Here is a 20,263-nt window from a genome sequence, read left to right as displayed (position 1 = left end):
CTTTAGGTTGGGTTTATCTGGCCAAGGTCCACCTCTCTCCTGTTTCACCTCTTCTCCCAGGAGAAGCTCCCACTATGGTGTAATCAAAAGGTGTCACCAAGGCTCAGGGGGATTAGGGCAGAGCAGAAACACATCTCTTCCTCGGGGCTGGAGCACAGGTCAGGATGGGGAGCAGGGAACATAACAGTTGGAGCTGAAGCAGGAATCAACATGCACCAAGCTAGCTGCTGGCAGCTGAAGGACAAAGGCACAGGTCTTCTGCACTGCCCACGACATTTCTAGCTCTTTCTGAAGCCTAGAATCCATGCCAAGAACTGCATCTACTCAGCTGCTCCTCAGTTTAATGAGAGGAAGACACCAAAGAAAATAGCTACAGTGATAAGTAAATTAAGACTCATCAGTTCCTCAGAGCACGAGAAGGAAAGAAACCAGAGCATTTATGGCAATCATGGGTTGGAGGTGACAGCAGGGAACAGCACTGGATAATGACTAAAAAAGCCAGCCTGCACCTGCACTACTATACCTAAGGCTGTAATTTGCTGCAATCTGAGGTGATAACGATGGCAGTAAATGGGTTACATGTAGAAACAGATAGCCCAAGAATAAGCCACCAACTGCTTTGTAGCAACCACCATCATCACTGCATACTCAGCAGCAGGAGTTGCAAAACGCTGCCCGCTTGGAAAGGATGCTGAACACTTGGGTGTGTGTGCCTTTGGATCCTGCTGAGGCAGGCAGGGCTTTAAGCAGGATCCTGAAATGTAAAATGCCTGTTTCACATCAGCATATGCAAAATTTCAGGGTTTGTGGTATAAACTGGCATTAGTAAGGCAAAGGTAAAGGTTGTGAACAGAAGAGAACAGACTCAATGTCAAGAGATTAAGCTGCAATAAGACATGTACAAAATGGTTAAACCTGCTCAAGTCAGGTTCAAGCTGCTTCTCGTATTTATTTATTTTTAAATAAAATGCAAAAATTGCTTCCTCCCTGTAGAATGCTATGCTCCTTTACTCTGAACAACTGCCTACAGATTAACTCCCCCGTGTGGCTCATGCAGCACTGCCTGGATTTTCTCTTCAAAATAATCAACATTTACTATTTCCAGCATCTCCCACAGTATCAGGCACCTGCCATAAAGGTGCTAAAAAAATCCAAGGCCCTTTTGAATCAAGTGCCCCACAGAAGGAATATTTCTTTATAGCGTCCATCAATCAATAGCTGGCACCTGCCCTGAAGCATGGGCACTTCAGAGGAGGAGGCTAGAAAGAAAGAGCAGTTATTGCTTCTTGTAAACTTGCTAAACTCTTGCTTCCCCAAACACCTTGAGCAATGCTGAGCTCTTCTTCCAGAAGGAAGGCATGTTATTTGCACTAATAACCTATGCCTCTCCTTGTGTAAGCCTGTGTCTTCACCTTAGGCACTGCTGCCCCCTTCAGAGAGTCAGTTTAGCCTCTTTCAAAGGTTATCCACAAATACAATCAATCCTTCAAGGCTTGGACTAACCCCTGTATCCCTTTTAAATATGCATTATTGAAAATTATAACTTAATCACATCACTACTTGCTCTTCCTTCCACGACAGTAGTAAGGGAATTAAACCATAGCCTTTGTGCTCTGCAATTTACCACACAAGCTGGCAAGTTCATTGCTTGATTTTCTTTCTTTCAGTCTGCTCCTGATTCAAGACAGAACTTCATTTCTTGCCTCTGCTGCTCACAAGGCTCTTTGTAAAATGCCTTGATAGAGTCAAGTAAATTACTTCTGGTTTCTTTCACCTATTATTTGCTAGTACAGTCTTAGAACTCTTGCAATTAGGAAAACATGATCCAAGTTAAATCAGGTGTTACAGGATTCTATTTTATTCCCTGCTGTCTTATGAAGAGATAGCATGAAGGACAGCAGCTGTGAAAAAACAGTTGTTGGTGCAGACATTAAGACAAACAGACTTAAAGAGATCATCTTTAAATTGAAATGGAATTTTCTGAGCTTCATCTATGCTTGGAAGATGAGTGATGAAATAGTAATTGCCCACATGTACAGCACAGCTTGAGCAATCCTGATATCATCAAGAAGATGATATCATGAATGATGTTGGAGCCTGAGGGACACGTGGACCTGACAATCAGAAAACAAAAGTCAAAGCAGACTTGGCAGGGCAGGTGCCAGGAGGAGGGAGTACCTGCCAGGGTGGCTGAAGTGCAACCACTCTGAATGAATGCAGTGGTGCAACTCCAAGGGCTGGGAGAAAAATCACAAGTTAAGAAGAAATTGCATTTTTTGATCCAGGAAATAAGACTGTGTGATGGATTGCACTGAGAAGTGACAGTTCATGTTAATGAGATGACAGATTGTTGTCAGAAACTCAACCAGTTTGTTTCTTCCGCAGCCCTTAAGTGATCTTCCCTCCCTCTCCAGCAAGGCTTTGTCTTTTCAGAAATTAGGTGCTCTAATGTCAGTCTCATCAGTTGGTTGATGATACATAATAATCACTCAGCTCCTCTAGAGTGCACTCGGTATCTTAGAGGTTGATCTTTTCTTACACTTCAAATTACCCCTTGGCATCCTTTCCTGACCACAAGGCCAGGTGAAACAGGCATCCTGTGGGTCAGTAACTGCACCTTGCAAACGACTGTCTGCTCCTGCCCACTTACAGGTTCGTCTGCTCTTGTGAAGCCCTAGCCCTGCGTGGAGTGCGAGTCCCCCAGCTCTGTGCAGGTTACTCAAAGGCAGGCAGGTGGCATTTTATTCTTGGGCCCTTGGGCAGAAGACAGGGTCATATCAAGGACAGAATTAGCACAGCACACAGTACCGGGAAGTCGTTAATTGCTTGTATGGACCAACGGCGCCGGGCAGAGCGAGGAGACATCTGTACGCGAAAACATTATACCCAGGAGGAGGCAAGAGAGACACCAAGAGAGTTAAAGACAAAGGTAAATAAACTGAAATGAAACGTGCCCTGAACCAGCAGAGTAAAAGATACTGTTCCCAATGGCTCTGGTACACAGTGAACATTGCAAACCACTTTCACCTCACACATTTGTACAGAGCATTACTGATGGCTCTGGCAGAGCAAGGGCTGCTGTGTCTGTGCCCAACACCAGCCTCTATGGAAGACTCTGGCAAACACAAATCTGAATAAAGTCTTCCACATGGAGCTGTATTACTGCAAGAAGCACTGAACTGCTTCATGTGATCTTGTTCATACCATGAATTGAGCAGAAGACAACACCCTAGTGCCCCACATGCCTAAACTCCAAAGTTTTACTCCTCTTGCCTGAAGAGGAAGGCAGCTAAGTGTAAACTGCATCATTTTTAGCACAGCTGTCCAGTGCCATGGCACAGATATCTGCAGGAAGCTAAACAGACACCCCTGCTCACTCAGATTCCCTTTAACATCCAGCATCCTACAGAACTTCATTCACTGGAACCTGCTGTAACTGTTCACTTTCATTTTAAACAATAAAAACCATATGTCAGGATATTAGAAGGGATGTAGAGACACTGCTACTTGGCAGGGCCATGTGGGTATTGTCATAATGGGCTGAGAAACTCATTCAGATAGAGTGAGCAATCAAATTCACTGACTGACCATGGCAAATAGCTCCAAAGGAGGCTTTCATTAGGAACTTGAAGATATTGCAATAGGTACTCACACAGTATTACAGCAACAGCAAATGGAATCTTTCAAAGCACATTATTGTACACTCACTTGAAAAAAGTTGTGTGTACAGATCTCTAGGAGTCAACACAATAAAAGAGGATATTTAGGTCAGGTACAATGTATTTTGCATTTGTTTTCAGTTGATGATAGACAGTCAGGACCATCAACCATGCCTTGAGCCTCTACATCCCCTTGCATCTCACTGCTGGGAGAGCCCTACAGCCAGGCAGCCAAGGCTGGCTGCAGGGCCCCTTGGAAAAAGAGAGGAGAAGGCTGCAGCCATGTGCTACAGGTTCCTCCAGCAGGCCTCACAGAGAAGGAGAAAAGGGTTAGTTGAAGGAAATTCAGTACAGTGGAAAAGCAGCAAAACTAAGTTCAGTCCCCCCACCAGCTCCCTGATGGGAAGCATAAGGACACCCCTGTCACCACACCCAGGTACAGCAAGGCTAAGCAGCCCCCAGGTCACCACGGGCAGGACCCTCTAACTGCAGGGGGAAAAAGAACTCCATGGCACCTTCTTTAAGAGACACTCAGCTTCAAAACACTGACAGCAATGCCATGATACAGATAAAGCTCCTCCTTTCTGCTGACTACTGTTCTTCAGTGGGGTTTTTTTTTTGAGAAGTGAAAAAGAGGGAGGAAGAAATGAGGAGTGTGCATGTGTGAATAAGAAGTGAGAAAGATATGTATATATATATATAGATGTGTGTGAGTGCATGCACATATATATACACATATTTAAATGAGCACAGAAAGGCTCAGAGCTAGATTTAACATCATTTTGGCTTACTAAGGAGCTCTCTGCTGGAAATCAGCAGCTCCCCAGCCTTTATGGGAACATGACATCTTTCCTGTCTAGCAACGGGCAAATTCCATTTGTTTGCTAATGGTAGTGGATGCCAGTGGTTGCTACACTGGATTTAAATACTTGGCTATGGCTGATAAATTCACTTTTGGTGATGAGGTTGTCTGATACCACAGTTTGATGCACAAAATTTCAGCTTTTATTTAATGTGAATATAAAATCCAAGCGTCAGAGCTAGGAGTTAACTAAACTCAGAGTCTGGGCTTTTTAAAACTGTCATAATGAAATAACAAAAATATGTAGCATTGATCTAACAGAGGCCATGACATCAACTCCTGAAGAATCAGAAAACCTTTCCTGAAGGGAGATACAGGCTTTTTGGGGATTTTTTTAATACTATTTCATCTGCAAGAACATTTAAACCAGCTCCCTGCAAGGGTTCTTACATTTATTCCAGCATGCCAGGAGATAGCTCGGCGGGGGAAGGGGAACACAGGAATTTCCCTTGGCTTTCAGCAGATATGGCTGCACACATGCTTTGTTCTCTTCAATTCTTTTACCCTGTGACAAAAATCTTGTTGCCATCAATACAAGGGCTGGGGAGACAGGTCACATGAAATTGCACCAAGCTGGTTCCACATGTTATTTTTAGCCGTGTCTGTCATCTTAGAGAGGCTGTGTATGGGGACAAGCCTGCTGCAGAGGACAGAGGTAGCTCTTTAAATAAACTCTCCTACAAAGACCAGGACAGGCTATAATTCTCTTCTGTAATTCCAGGCAGCACCATTTTCTCTTTTCATCAAAAAAATAAAAAGCTTGTGTGGGGAAAAAAAACAGGATGGGGACTCAGAGTCTTCTGTGGTCTGTATGGAAGAAGAACTTGCACTGGGGACAGGGGCTCTCCCCACAGCTGGGAGCTGTAATGACATCATGTAAGCAGGACACAGTCCCAGAGACAGGATGGGCTGACACACCCAGCACCACCAGAAAAACAAGACTTGTCTGGGTGCCCAGGAAGGATGGGTGTTGAAGGCTTTGACTTCCTCTGCTCCTGGAACACGAGTTCCCAAACCCTTCTGCCAGCAGAGTGCAGACAACTTTTGGCTTTCCCCTGGGTTACCTGGAAGCTCTTCACTGCTGCAACAGATCTGTGTCCTCTGCAGGGCCAGTGAATAAACTACTCAATGCCCCAAATTCTGAGGCTCCCAGTGGAAGCTTACTGCATTTTTGCAAGCCACTTCACCCCCTACTGAAGCACAATTCGTTTCTAACAATCTGCTTGGCCTACTGCTCCCACAGCATCTGCTCCAGGCACACCAGGCCCTCACAGCTGCTTTACAACTACCCTGCAGCCACCCTACAATTACCACAGGTCTTCCTCACCCACCATGTCCCAGAAGGAAACAATCCCACTCTTCTCCAAAGCCTTGTAAACAGGAACAACAGCAAAACCTTCACCTAAACCAGAATTATGTGAATTGGAAGGTCTTCAGAGAATCATGTAGAAATTATTTTTGTTTAGAAAAAAAAAAAGGGCACATATCCCTGAAAGAGACACCTGAAATAGAAATAACCAACCACATCCCATAGACTAGGAGAGGTTGGCAGAGAGCTGCAGAGAGTCACAACCCTTTGCAGTTTTATGTATCAGGGAGTACCCAGAACAACAAGAGCTGCCTATCTGTACCTATCCGAAGACTACAACTTTTTACATGGTGAGATTTTAACCCTACATAATGCAAAGGGAAACAGTGTAATGCACTGAAGGGAACTGTGCTGGTCAGCACAGAAAAACATCAAAATAAGCAGGTTAAATGCTAGAGAGGATTGGTAAAGTTACTAATAGGAGATAAATCCATTTGACAGAGCTGCCTGTAAAAAGATGTCTTTTTGAGAGAAATATAAAGTCTCTGTTACTAGCAATGCTAAATGAAAGGAAAACAGATCATGAAGGCTGAAGTGCTGGCAGCAGTGTTCTGGTGTGGTACTTACCCTTTCCTTGTAGTAGAAGGAGCTGATGGAGACCTGCTCCTTCTCACTGCGCGTTGGGCTCCCACTGTACAAGCGCAGGTTGCCCGGAGTCTCCGTGCGGATCTTCATCGGAGTGATGAGGCCACTGTGGTAGGCTGATAAAGCTGACAGAGACCTGGAAGAAAGGGAACACACTTCCAGGGCCTTTTCCCACCAAAACACCCTGCAGCTCACACTGACATCTCCACCAACCCAAGCTGCCAGCAATGGTGCCACTGTCTGGGAAGAAGTCTCTGCTGAGGCCCTGTGGTGTAAGGGCCCAGGTGCTCTGCGCTGAGGGCACAGCTAACACTGGAGGGGACAAGCTCCAATGCAGGACCTGGTATTTTCCTGCTCTCCTGCCCCTGACAGCAGGGCAGCTCAAAGGCCACACAGGGGACTCACCTGGGTGTGGGCTCCATCGGGGACACGGCGCGGTGCATGGTCATGGGTCTCGTGAAATACACCAGGTACCCTGAAGGGACAGGACATGGCATCAAGATCGCGCAGCAAGGAGGAGATCACTCAGGGGTGGTTCAAACTAAATGACCAAATTTCACTGTGTATCAGAGGCAGGGGGCTTGGTTCTTATCCACTGCCCTTACTAATTATAAACTAAAAGCAGACATTCTCTCAACCCAAATCAACTCCCTGCAAACCCACTACAAAGCATGGGGGTTTTGAGATGTTTCTCTCAAAAGCACAACTTCAAGTGGCTTACAGCTGTTAGAGAAAAGACAGGGAAAGAAAATGAGCAAATGTATGCTCATGTTTAACTCTCCACCAGAACTTGCCAAGCACTGTTACTCCAGAGGTAAGTGAGGTGATGTTTGGCAATGCAGAGAAACCGCTGCAGCTTGTACAACTCTCTTCTTCAACAGGAGAGCCCCAGACATCTGAAACCAACTCCAAAACATTCTCTCACAAGCCTTATCCCATTTGTTAGCCTCTCAAGTGTCTTCAGCCACCTACTCTTGCAAGCATTTCAGGATGTAGCAGGCTTTATTGGGCCTATTCAATCAATATTATTCTGTTTTACTTGGGAATTCAGGGAGGCCTGTATGGAAAGCAGCTTTCAAAATGTGCTTACACTGGGATGCAGTCAGGTTCAGAGAAGGCATGTGTGCATCTGAAACAGCTCAGTGAAACTTAACAGTTCTTACTCAGATCTTAACCTGGTTTTTAATGAACTTTGCCCTCTATGTGCTCTCCTGGAAACCTGGATGTTATTGTACCCCATCTTTCATTTAGGGGAAATTTTTTAATGACCTTGGGAAAGCTATTTTGGATAAGTGAAAGAGTGTAGAATGAGAAAAGAGTGGTTAGTAATATGAATATGGTTTCAGCAAGGGGTAAATTCAACTCCAAATCACAGGAGTTTTGTGAAGACTGAGTGCCAAAATACACCCAGTAATGTGATGCTGGTAGCGGAGAACTAGGCAAGGAAAACAGCTATTCCCAGTGTTCTATAAAAAGATCTGTCAATGCTTCTGGCATGCCACAAGCCAAAGGTTATCTCTTCAGCTAGCCCTGCATTTCCAAATCCTAAAGCCCCACATACAACCCCAACTGCAAACAGTTGCTAACTAGTCTCACCTCTAAATTTACCACAGTATCACTACTTTACACCATTCCTTACTCCTTGCATGGCGATGACCAAACCTCGTCTTGTTCAGAGGCAAGTGCTCCCCAAGACATCTAAAAGGACCATTCCCTGGGTACCTGTTTGAATGGATCAGTGACAGGGCTGACCTGCACCACAGAACCTGGCTCCAGAGGTCCGTGGAAATGGGATGTTTGAGTCCTGGTAGGAGCCGTAGGCATTGGAGACCCGGGCGAACGTGGGCAAGGGGGGTGTCACGGAGTTGGACAGAGCATAGGGATTGCTGGATGTGCTGTCCTCTTGGTTCTGAAACAGAAGGTACACAAGGTCACACTCCTGCTGCCACAGCAGAGAAATCCAGCCAGAGATCAGACATGGCAGTGCCAAGCAGCCTCACAGAAGCTGCTCATCCTTGGAGCCAGTGCAGACCAAGCTCAGAGCGCAGTTGCTGCTTCAGCTGCAGAGGCACTTGCAGGCACATTTGCCTTTGAGGAAAAAGCTTCTCTGGCTGCTTGTCCAGGGACTTCTCTCCCACCATAACCATGTTGAAATGCAGAGCTTAACTTGGGGAGGAACAGGAGGAAACTACAGAAAATCTGACCTTCAAACTCTGGATATGATGCTCAAGACAGCTAGTTGAGCTGAACATGATACCTCAATGATGCACAAAATCTCCTTGAGTGGGAATGCCACACAACTGTGGGGTGTCAAACACAGGCTGGGAGTCTTCAAGTGAGGAAGGCAGGTGGTGTGAATTACTGGGGTCATCAGGACTATCCACAGGAATTTTGGCAGAAATCTGCATTTATGTGGATAAATAATACTACAACTTCAGTCCAAATGAATTCTTTGAAAGCAGTGGTGCCTCGAGTCATCAGATTTCCATACAACAGAGAAAGTTCCCATTCTTACAATATTACTGCTGCAACCAAGCAGAATAAGCCTTCACATGTAAAAAAAACCACCCCAGCCCTTTATTTGTCATGAATAAACAAAACCTCTCAGAAAAGAAACCTGAGGAGACTCTCCAATCTTTTCCTGAATGCTAAAAACACCCACTCCAGTACACTTCACCCACACAAAGACCTAATACCTGACACTGGGATGCTGAGTAGGTATCACAGATCTCACAGCTAAGAGCAGAGTGTGACTTAGATTTATCTGCAGTATCATCCCTACAAAACCTCAGCAGAAGGCTGCAGAAAAAAACAGATTTTCACAGTTTGGGTTTTTTTTTTTCAGGGAAGAAAACAAAAACCCTAGAATAGGACTAGAAGGACCTTTGACTTTGAACAGAGAAGGTAAAGACATCTGCCACCGCCTTTGAGACAAGAATGTCTCCATCAACAACCTGAGGCCCCTTACCTTCTCTCACAGATGATAACCCTGCCCTGGCAGTCAGTGAAATACATTCTGAGCTGGGAAGCTCCCATGCACCACTAAGATTCTCCAATCTCCAGTCACTCCTGGTAACCTGGATATCAGAGTTCCCCAAAGCAAACCTTCAGAGCTTCATTAGTGGAAAACAAAACACATCTAATCATCCACCAGCTCTCTTCAACATTAACCAGAAGTGCTCACACAAATGTAATGGCCAGTCTCAGGGGTCTATTGACACATCTAACGAGGCCAGACTCTCACTGCAGAGTCAGAAGTGTGGGACATGGGAAAAGACAACAAACTAGGGCAGGGAGCCCACGCAGCTCTCCGTACCACGACAGACTCCAGCCAGGAGACCAGCTGACGCAGGCAAGGCTCCAGGCAGCTCTGGTTCCGCTTCACTTTCTGCAGGGAAGTGTCTTTCAGTATCTGGAATACATACAAGACACAACTTTATTCACAGTTACCTCCACACTTTGCCCACATCCTTTTTGTCTGCAGAGCAGCTCAGATGCCAGGAACAGGTCACAGACATCTCCTAACGTCCACTGGAGCCACTGGTGTGCTGTCTGCTCTGAGGAATGGCTGTGTGCTTTGATCAGAGCACTGAGCTTCATCTAGCAGCACACTGAGCCAGGATGTAGGCTTCAATATTACTGCCATATGTTTTATGCCAGTTTGTGGCAAACTGGATCATGTTTTTTCAGGAGGAAACCCAAACTGATCCATCAATGTGTTGCTGGGGAAAGGATTTCATTAGCAATAGTATTTGCTACACCAGATGATTAAACACCTGGTCTGAATTAGCAGGGCCTGTGTAAAAAAAAAATCCCCTCATTTTTAAAGCAGCTTGTATAGTAGAGCAGTAAGCAACATCCTAGCTCAAAAATAGCATCACTCTGCAGGTGGATGGTTAGCTGGTCATTTTGTCTATTACTGGCTTGAGGGCAACTGCATGAGGAGAAGGATGTTAGGGATCCTCAGGCAATACACATCACATTGGAACACAGCAGCAATGAAGAAGCATTGTTGGTGCTGCAGCCCCAAACACTGGGCTGCAGCACCAAAAAAAACCTCATCCTATGGGCTTCACAATTTACCAGTTCAACATAACCTGTGCTACGTCTTCAGCAAAGTCTGATGTTCAGTTATATCTCAAAAATCCCGACGTCAAGTATCCATCATTTGTAAATTTATAAAGACACTCTCTGCTCCTTACACACCTTCAGCAGCTTTGCCTTCATGGAAGCTGTGATGGAGGTTGGGTTGATGAACTGGAAGGATGGTGCAGCATTATTGGGATACTGGACAGGGAACATCACCAGCATCCTGACTCTGTGGTTGCCGCAGTGCACCGACACCGTACAGCTGCGACTCACCGCATCCATCTGTGAGGGAAAAGCAATTGGTCTCCAGTTAGATCTCCCAGGACTTTTACACTTACAGTGGCTTAAATTCATGCTGAGGGACTGATTCCTCTGCACATAAGACGAAGTCAGGCTGTTCTCAAGGGCAGGGAACACAGTGACAGCAAAAAGCCCCAGGCAGATGGGGACAGGCTCAGCTCACACCAGCAGACTGACATTCCAGCATCCAGAGACTGTGGCCAGCCCAGGTAGCACAACAAAGGGTCTCTGCTCACAACAGCACCCCAGCCCACTTCACTTGGCCATGGAGAGCTCCTGGCCCAGTGCAGCAGGAACGGGCAGTAGAAAACTACATCAGGATCACACCATGAGCAGTGAAACCACAGGGGTGGGGAAAGGAGACAGGCAGCTGCCTCGAGCCTCCCAGCCCAGTCCAGGGCTGTGCCTCCAGTTCGCTTCCATGCACAGAGGAGAGTTTGGGGTGCAAGGAAGGGGGCAAAACTGGGGGACAGAGTTCAACAGATGGGATTCAGGACCAGTTAAAATGAGATCAACTGCATGGAACAAGTCACTTTCCACTCTGCAGTCTAGGCAGAGAAGAAAACACCATCCAGCCTTCTCAAGATCAGCCAGTGCACTTACTGTGCTGAAACAGTTTTTTTTAAAACCACTGTCTGGGATTATCCTCATTCCTACTACCCCTGGCCAAGAGGATCTTGACAGCCCAGAATAAAACTTGTTTACAGACAGCAGTCACTGCAGCAAAGAAGGTTCCCCTCTAAAGGATCCAATAAGCCAGCCTGCCCACATCCCCTCCCAACAAACCAGCAAAAGAAAACTCTGTACCTCCACATTGACATTTCGGATCTGCACATTGATCAGTGAAAACTCCTGCTGCAGTGTTTGAGGCAGCCCCAGTTGGTCTGTTTTCTTTCCCACCAGGGGATCATTCAGGAAATCTTCTTTTAAGGCTGAAAGGAAAGATGGAAAACAAGTCGAGACAAGCTATAACAGGCAGAGTATCTCACATGATGTCAGGAGGCAGCCAAGACAGCAGGTTTTCCTCTGCTCTTCTGACAAATGGAGGTATGAGCTTTACCTGGAAAAGACTTGTGAGCTGGACAGTATCAACTGTTGTTTGGAAGCAAGTTTCTGACCCTTCTCTTCAAATAACCAAAGCTGTTCACACACAAGAGTTCCCAAGAAAGTTACAGAACCTGCCTGTACTTTGTACAGTCCTAAATGGTCTTTCTCTTCTCATATGAGACCCTTTTTCCTCCCTACACAATGCTGCCAGAGTCATGATTGGCTGAATTGGAGCATCTCACTTCAGCAGAAAAGAACTGCAGCCCTAGCAGTCTCCAGGAGGAGCTCTGGTCCTTGGGACTAAAACCTCACCATTCCTGACTTTCAGGGAAAACTTCCAAAGCATAACAATGCTTTGGGAGAGAGCAGGGAGTATTTCTGGTCCTAATAGAAGCTTAATTCATTTGCAGCAGCCATTTGCACTTAATGTTGCAAAGCACTCTAGTGCTTTAACAGCCTTTAAAGACTCATCAAAATACTGTGCCTAACTCTCCAGTTCCAGCACTTTTTAGGAGGACAATAACCCCTGAAGGCCAGAACACATTTAAACAGCCAGGCAAGCACTGCAGGACACAGAGAATTACAATTAAGGTAACAAACTTCACTGAGTTTCAGAAGAATTGGTCTCTGCCTGCGGTTGTGCCTTGCTTCTTACTGTGTAGCTCCATAAGGGTGTTTTGCTGTGGCACCATTTCTTAAGAAAGCCAAATATATTTTATTATGATGGTTCCAAGGACAGAAGGGAAGTCCTGATTTTCCAGCTGTCATTCTCACACTTGCAATATCACATTGCACAGACTATTCCCAGCAAAAACAAACAAATGAAAAGAAACTCAAGAAGTTGACCTTTTACAGGCATTCATCTAGGAGTTACTGACTTTGGTGCAGGGACAAATATCTGGTATTACCACTGCCCAATGGGCTGCTGGATTTGGATAGGTAGGATGCTTAGCCAATCATTCTTGTTTGCAATTCTATTACAGCGCTTAGATATATTCCAGAAAAGGGAGCTGAAAAGGAGATTAAAGGAAGATCAGTGGCTCTCAGGGAAGATAATTATTTCTAGCTCAAGATACCACATAGCTTACTGAAAAGCCATCTCTGAGATTCCCAGTATGGGCAGTGCCCTCCCTTTGTCTTCTCCTCCCATTCCCTTCCAATTAGTTTTTAATCCTCCAAAGCCCCACGTTTGTACAGACTCCTAAAGCTCCTCCATAAGCAGCAGCAAGAGCTGTGCAGCAAAGGCACAGCTGGGGCTCTCTCCTTCACCTGCAGAGTGCTGATCTCTTCAAAAGATCCCCCAAAGGGCTTTACTAATGTAACATGGAGGCTTTGTCTGCAGCTGAAATGCAGCCACCCCCAAGGGTGAAACATCAACAGTCCACAATAGCTTTTTGGCTAGAAAGAACTGAAATTCCTACCTAGGGATTTGCTTGTGTGTTAATCCTGCAGTTGTGTTATTTGCAGCAAAATCTGCCCTGCTACAGAAAAGCCACATTGATTCCCTTTGGCCATGAGGAAAACCATAACAGTCTGAACCAAAGAAGAAACCACATGGAAACCAGACCCACACAGTGACCACATGGGATGTCTGGATGTGCATCATCAGGGACAGTGTTAACTCTCACTTGTGGAAAAAAAGAGAGATCAGGCAGTCTTACCTTGGGCAACAAGCCACAACTGCAACCTAAAGAGCATGCAATTAAATGAAAATCATGACAAGTAAGAGTTTCATTTTACAGCTAGAATCATTGTGTTAAAAGAGAAAAAACTTGAGAGGACCATCCTGAGGAACCCCTAGTGTTTTTCCTCCTCCCTGATGAGGAATCCATTAACCTTTGAAAGAGCAGCAAGTTGTGCTTTGCCTATGTTTTATGCCAAGATGTATCTTCCTCCCACCCCAAAGATGCTGGTGTTTGAGGTTCCAGAAGCCATCACTTCTCTCACCTTCCTCATCCCCATGTCCAGAGTTGTGCTGGGGCTCCGTGTCCTGCGGGTGAAGGGTCTTGTCTGGCTCTGGCAGATGAGAAATCCCATCAATGAGGTCCTCAACTCCATCCAGGATATCATTGGCACAGAGCTGAAAAGAACAAACACACCCACGTGCTGCACAACAGAATCCAAGTTGTGGGAAGAGCCCCACTAAACAACTCACTGCTCCAGACAGATGGATTTGCAAGGTGGGTCTATCCACGCAGCAGTCATGACTAAGACTGCATTGTTCCTGTGACAAAGACAGGTCATCTTCCACTTTCCATCACCCTCAACAGCCTGGCCAAATCTCCTGCTCACTTAAAAAGCTACTTAATTGATTGGGCCAGTCTAAGAAATAGAGGTTTACCTTTAGTCAAAACTAAAACTGATATTACTTCAATTCCTTGAATTAATTTTTTTAAAACACGTTCAGTTTTTTAGATCAAATTTAATAGTACCACACTTTCTGCATTTGATATTTACACTCCAGAAGGATCTAGAGACCCAGGTGCAGACATGGGGTCCTATTGTTCCAGGTCCTGTATCAAAATGAGACTATAAAACCCTGGATTTGAAATTCAGCACAAGAAAACTGGGAAGATGAAGGGAAGAGAAAGGATAAGGGTGTGATGTAGCAAATTACAGCATTGGTCACCAGCAACATGCCTTCATGTGCATAGTTTGATCCAGACAAAGACAAGGACAAAAGAGTGGGAGCCAGTAGAGGAAAAATAAAGGCTCTGACATGAATGAACAATTGATTTAAAGACAGGAAAGAAATCAAATGTTCACAAATATATCAGGTAGGAGAAAAGGGTCATTTTTCACAGAGAAAGTTTGTTACAGACCTGCAGGACTCCTGCAGGATCTGTGCTGGGACACATGCTTCTCAACATATTCATTAAAAACCTGGAATAGGAGGTGAATAGTGACATGACCAGGTTTGCTGATGCCACCATGTTTTTCAGGGCAGTAACAAGTGTGGCTGATGGCAAACAATCACAGAAGGACCTTACAGGAGCAACTGTATTAAAATGAAAGATGAGCTTTGGCTCAGATAAATATAAAGCAACATACATCAGGAAAAATTTCAAGCTGAAAGTTCAAGCTGAGGGAACAAGATGAAGAAGCAAGACTAAGCTGATGATTTCATGGAATTATGCCAAACAATTTACAAACTAAACTGAGTACTGAGAATTCTTTGGAAAGAACAAAGCTCAGATCCCCATCCCCAAAGGTATATACTAGAACTGAAAAAGGGTGGTGAAAGGCAAAAGGACAAAGTTCTAGTACAAAGTATAAATTAAATCAAGAACTTTTGACTTGAAAAAGGAGGCAGCTGAGAAGGATATGATGGAGGCCTACAGAATCATCAGTAACACAGGGAATATTGCTCATTTCATCTCAATTGAATGAAATTAGGTGGCAAAATAAACAAATGAGATGGTTTTCCACATAACATGCAGAAAAGCCCTGAAACTCCTTGTTGTTTGATGTTTAAGGTGACAAAAATTTACACAGGTCCAAGAAAAAAAAAAAAAAAAGAACAAGTCTATGGAAGTGACACTCATCAAGCTCTATCAAATACAAAGATGCCAGGCTCAATGAGCCTCTAAGCTGCAAACAGCAGGAGGCTGACAGGGCATTTGAGAGAAACATCACTCCATGCCTGCCTCCTTCTTATCCCCTCCCAAGACATCAGCTGAAGATGTACAGGGCCCACTGTGGCCATATGAACCTATGGTATGAGCCAGCACAGCTATTCTAGTAATTGCATCACAATCTGCTGCAGATCCACTCACACCACCCACCCCAGGCTTAGAGGCAATGGACACAAGGGGAGGTAGAGGAGGGCACAACCTCTACATTTACCTGGCACCTAAACTGCCAAGAAATACAGTCTTGTGGCATTTTAGAGGTAATGCAGGCAGTAACTGCCCACCAGCTTCTCCAAACAAACTTCTGCACTTAATGTTAGACAACAAAGCAGCTTTGCACAGCCACCAAAACTTTTGAGACACAGGCTCAAGGACCCATCACAGGTCTCCCTGGGGATGTTTTTGGGCTGGAGCTGAAGAGGAAAGTGAAGCAGCATCTTCTGTGCCTGCAGTTCTATGATACCAGAAAAGTGACTGGGAGTGCAAGGAAGGGGAGGTGAATCCAGCCTGTAAGAAAAGTGTCTATGGTTCAAGAAGCAGAGCTCCACATACCCTCTGTAACTGGGAGTCAATCCGCCACATGCGCAGGGTCTGATCGCGGGACCACGTCACCAGCTGGTAATCCTTGGAGCCTAAAAGGACAGAAACAATCAGAGACCCCACCAGAAAACAGAGACTATCTCAGCCTTGTGTTCAGTGTAAACAGATTCAAACAAGCCAGCAGGCACATTCATAAGGCACTAAACTGAAAGGCACAGCAAGTCCTTTTTGGGTTCCAGTTGACCAGGTACCAGCCTTTGTGCCTCCTTACACCACAGTCACCACACCTCTAAACAGGCTGTGATTTACAAGCCAAAAGCACCAAATATAATGAATGTGACACAACCAGAACCCACAACAATGTTTATTTAAATAGAAGAAATACTACAGTAAAAATGTTTCTCAACTATAACTGTAAAGTAAAATTATCTTTTAGTTCATCAAATCTGCTTCGAGAGGTAGATGTTTTAAAACATTTCTAAGCAATGAGAAGGTGGTTCTGCCTTTCCTCTTCTTGCTTCTGAAAGAGTTCGATGATGCCAAGTTCAGGTTGTAAGGAAATAGATCTAACCACATACTATCTATCAACAGGCAGAGGTACACAGACCTATTTATGTCCACGTTTAGGTCTTGTGATACAGTTTTAAATTTCCCTCGTCAAACAGCTGCTATGCTTAAGAATTTGCTGCTGCACAGCTGCTTCCTACACCCCTCTGCTGAGGCACAGGGGCTGTCTAAATACAGCACAGCAGACTCTGTGGAAGGAAATTTGTGCTATCTTGGTTGTTTCCACACTGAAGCAGACTTGGAATGTTTGTGTGATTGATTTATGTTGCTTGAGACAAGCAAGAAGTCCAACCCTGGGTATGTATCTATTAAAGCAGCCAAGACAACCAACTGTAGCTCAAGCCTGCTTCAATGTTCATTCACAAACTATCTTAGCCTGTGCCTCCAGATCCTAACAGTTCTCCATTGCTTTCCTCCTTTTGAAAGAGGAAAATCAAGTTATGGAGAAGGAGGTGATTTAACTGGTGGGAAAGGGTTGGACCAGCACTTTCACACAGCACTGCAAAGCTGTAGCACAAGTGACACCAAAGTCAGACATGCACATTCTGTCAGTGGCAGCTGAGGGGCTGGAAACAAAGCTGTGCTCTGTGTGGTTATGCAACCTCTGGTATGGAATCTCCTATTCTTAGCTGCTTACACTAGAAAATTTAGTCAGGACTGAACTCTAACAGCAGACACTCTATGCCATGTTATTCCTCCCTTGCCTTGCAGCAGACAAGAAAGGTGTGCTTGCTGGGTCTGTGGTCTGGGATGTGCTGGAGCCTGCTGACCCAGGCCATGATATGAGGGGCTAACTGGTTAGCCTGAGTAGGGAAAGGGTGCCTGCACTCATGCACCTATCTAATAAATTGCACAATTTATTCTGAAAGATTTATTTAAAAAGAGACTCCCAGGAGAGTGGAAGCAACGAAAGTCACCACTGACCCACTCAGCATTTGGTAGATTTGCTTTGGTAGCATGGAAACAAGGCAGTGCTTCTGTAAGCACGGTGACAGAACCAGTACAGAACAGCTGTGGTTTGAGGGGGGCAGTGGGGGACAGGAAGGTGGGCAGGAGCTACTTCAAGGTAAGGCAGGAGTCAAGAAGTAAGAGCACTGCAATCAGGACCCACACCCCTGGTTAGCAGACAGCCACAGTGTAGGGAAGAGAGCACATTCAACCCTGAACTCACCTTCTTTCTGCTTCCTCCACTGGAACTCCAGCACCACATCATCATGTCCTACGAAAGTGTGGACAGGCGTGTTCAGGTCAAAGACATTCCAGAGGAGGAGACTGTTTTCCCGACGGAGCTGGGGGACCATCACTGTCACCAGTCCATTGCTGAAAGGCTTAGGGAGAAACACCCTTCCAGTTAGCCAGGGAGAGTTTCCATGCTGCTATTAACACACTCTAATTTTCCCCTATTCCCACCAACACAAATGCAAAGGTTTAAAATGAGCTCAGCACAAAATACAACCCAAAACCTGGGAAGATACAAGGTAATTGCTGTGCAAAACCACTGTGTTTCAAGGGAAAAGCTGTAGTGCACTGAGATATTCAATGGAGCTTACTTAAGATGAGTAACTTCTTTCTGCTGCTTCCTCACTTTTCATCTGTGAGGCTGGAGGGATTTCACCCCTGACTTTTCACTGGGAATCCTTACTGCAATCTGCCTGGAGCTGCAAGAACTGCTACCTGGGGACTGAGCCCCAGCAGCTCCTCAGGGTCACAATGCTCAGAGGAACATGGAAACCAGTCCCACACCCCTCACTGCTTGGACAGGGAAAGGGGATCAAGATTCAAGGCACAGCACTGGCTTCAGGCCACATTCACATGTCTGGGGATTATGACTGATATGAAGAGCCTTAGCTTCACTTGGGTGGGTGCTCACTCACTCCTTCTCCTGAATGCCCCCACTGTGGAGGCTGCTTCTCTATGCCTTATAGGCACCAAGAAAGATTTTTAAAAACAACTTAATAATGTCCACAAGTAGAAGTGCTGAGAAACCCTATGGCAGTTCTTTATTTAATGCCTCTTTGTGCATTCTCCTCAGAGCACAAGTGGAACTGGGGGGGTTTCTCACTGACCGTGTATCTTGCCTTCCAGACAGGAACCTGGCAGGGAAGGATGTTGAGGTATTTCCGAGGCTGACGGTAATCCCAGAACTTGAAAAAAACAAAACAAACCGAGTGAAAGGCAAGCAAAGGCAGGAGTCAGCTGGCTATACTTTCAGGCTGTAGTTTTCCATGTGGCTTGCAGATAGAACAGACCAAACAGCATGCCAGGGTGCCCACAGCATCATTAGTAATCCCATTCATTAACAGCAGAGACGGCCCCAAAGGACAAATACCAAGCTATCAGCATCTGGCAGCATCCCTTAGAAAATGAGTGACTTGGGGTCATATTCACAGTGATCATAGCCTGAGTAATTAGAGCAGGGAGACAGGCAGCCTGCTTGGGCTTTCAGAGCTACAAGGTACCCTGCAGGCTGCCAGCCAACGTGCCAGTCCAGGCTGGAGGCAAGCCCACCCTGCTGTTACTGCTAATTTTCTAATGAAGAATCTAACCTTTTGCTTTGCTACACTACACATCAATTGCATTTGCCTCAGAGCTTAGCTCAACGTGAATGAACTCCATTTGGCTGACATACAAAGCACACTATTTCCCCCCAAGTAAAAGGCCCTGCACAGCAGTGCTTGCAGGCAGTCTCTTATTGATAATCCTGCTCAACATGAGTTTGGAAACTCCAGGGGCTGAAGTATGTCTCCCCTCAAGTCACTATAATCAGCTTGAGGCTGGCAACATGCATTTCTGGAAAAAGGCTCTTCTGGCATGTGTGGTCTGTTCCTTTCTAGCAAGCAACAGGCAGAGACAGTTGTTTTCAGCTTCAATACTGCCCTAATCTCCACAGATACGTGGCAAACATATGTGCACCCATTCTTCAGTGACATCTCTGCCTGTTCTCAGTACAGTCCTGGCTCCACACACCAGGTGGCCAGAAACCAAACAATAAAGATCCAGATCTTGCCAATGGCAAAGCACCTCCCAAAACTTCAGCAGCAGCAGAAGGGGATCTGCTCCACTATCCTTCCTACTCCCCAGCAGGAATTCAAAAACAACACTTACCCTGACAGAGTTGTCCTGGCTGGAAGTGGCCAGTGTATACTCATTGTCAGGATGCCAGTCCAGACCATGGATTTTGGAGAGATGAGCTGCCAAATACTCCACTGCAGTGCTGGGTTTCTGCAAGGAGAGACACTGTCCTTCTCAGCATAGGACACCTGAAAATTGGTCTAGTTCTTTGGCATAAAAAGAGACTTTAACCAGGGCAAGACAGAACAACCCCTGCTGGGGAACAGCAAATAGCTTAGCATAAGTAGCTGAAGAAAAAATCCTGTGAAGGTATGGCAAATTCCAGTCACCAAGTGCAGCTCTAACCATACTTTATACTCAGTTCAACAGTTAAGTACTATGAGATCAAAAGGAAAATGGTAATGGGTACAGTCTCTGAGGAAGGAGGTTACCTACATACTCTCTTCAGGCTCTTGGACTCCCAATTCTCTTTAAACTGACCCACAAGAGAGCTCTAGGATAAATTAGTACGTTTCCTCAGTATTTTTCTGTCACCAGAGGA

The 20,263-nt window shown here is 45.4% G+C and overlaps 1 protein-coding gene across 4 annotated transcripts in view; it reads right to left on the bottom strand.

Annotated features, from left to right (window-relative positions):
* Positions 1-20,263, bottom strand: part of WDR59 (WD repeat domain 59) — a 47,737-nt gene that overhangs the window by 13,191 nt on the left and 14,283 nt on the right. For 3 of the 4 annotated variants that reach the window (XM_063167873.1, XM_063167876.1, XM_063167875.1), the window contains exons 8-19: positions 19,756-19,872; positions 18,717-18,794; positions 17,822-17,978; positions 16,096-16,175; positions 13,859-13,991; positions 11,672-11,796; positions 10,682-10,846; positions 9,792-9,887; positions 8,228-8,384; positions 6,881-6,950; positions 6,458-6,611; positions 2,809-2,865 (exon numbers count right to left, since the gene is read on the bottom strand). In XM_063167873.1, the coding sequence (XP_063023943.1) occupies positions 2,809-2,865; positions 6,458-6,611; positions 6,881-6,950; positions 8,228-8,384; positions 9,792-9,887; positions 10,682-10,846; positions 11,672-11,796; positions 13,859-13,991; positions 16,096-16,175; positions 17,822-17,978; positions 18,717-18,794; positions 19,756-19,872 (1,389 nt within the window). The remainder of the gene's footprint in view (positions 1-2,808; positions 2,866-6,457; positions 6,612-6,880; positions 6,951-8,227; positions 8,385-9,791; positions 9,888-10,681; positions 10,847-11,671; positions 11,797-13,858; positions 13,992-16,095; positions 16,176-17,821; positions 17,979-18,716; positions 18,795-19,755; positions 19,873-20,263) is intronic. The other variant, XM_063167874.1, reaches the window with a different exon arrangement.

This window comes from Melospiza melodia, chromosome 13, assembly GCF_035770615.1.
Source record: "Melospiza melodia melodia isolate bMelMel2 chromosome 13, bMelMel2.pri, whole genome shotgun sequence".
Taxonomy (NCBI): Eukaryota; Metazoa; Chordata; class Aves; order Passeriformes; family Passerellidae; genus Melospiza; species Melospiza melodia.
This window is presented reverse-complemented; position numbering and strand designations above follow the sequence as displayed.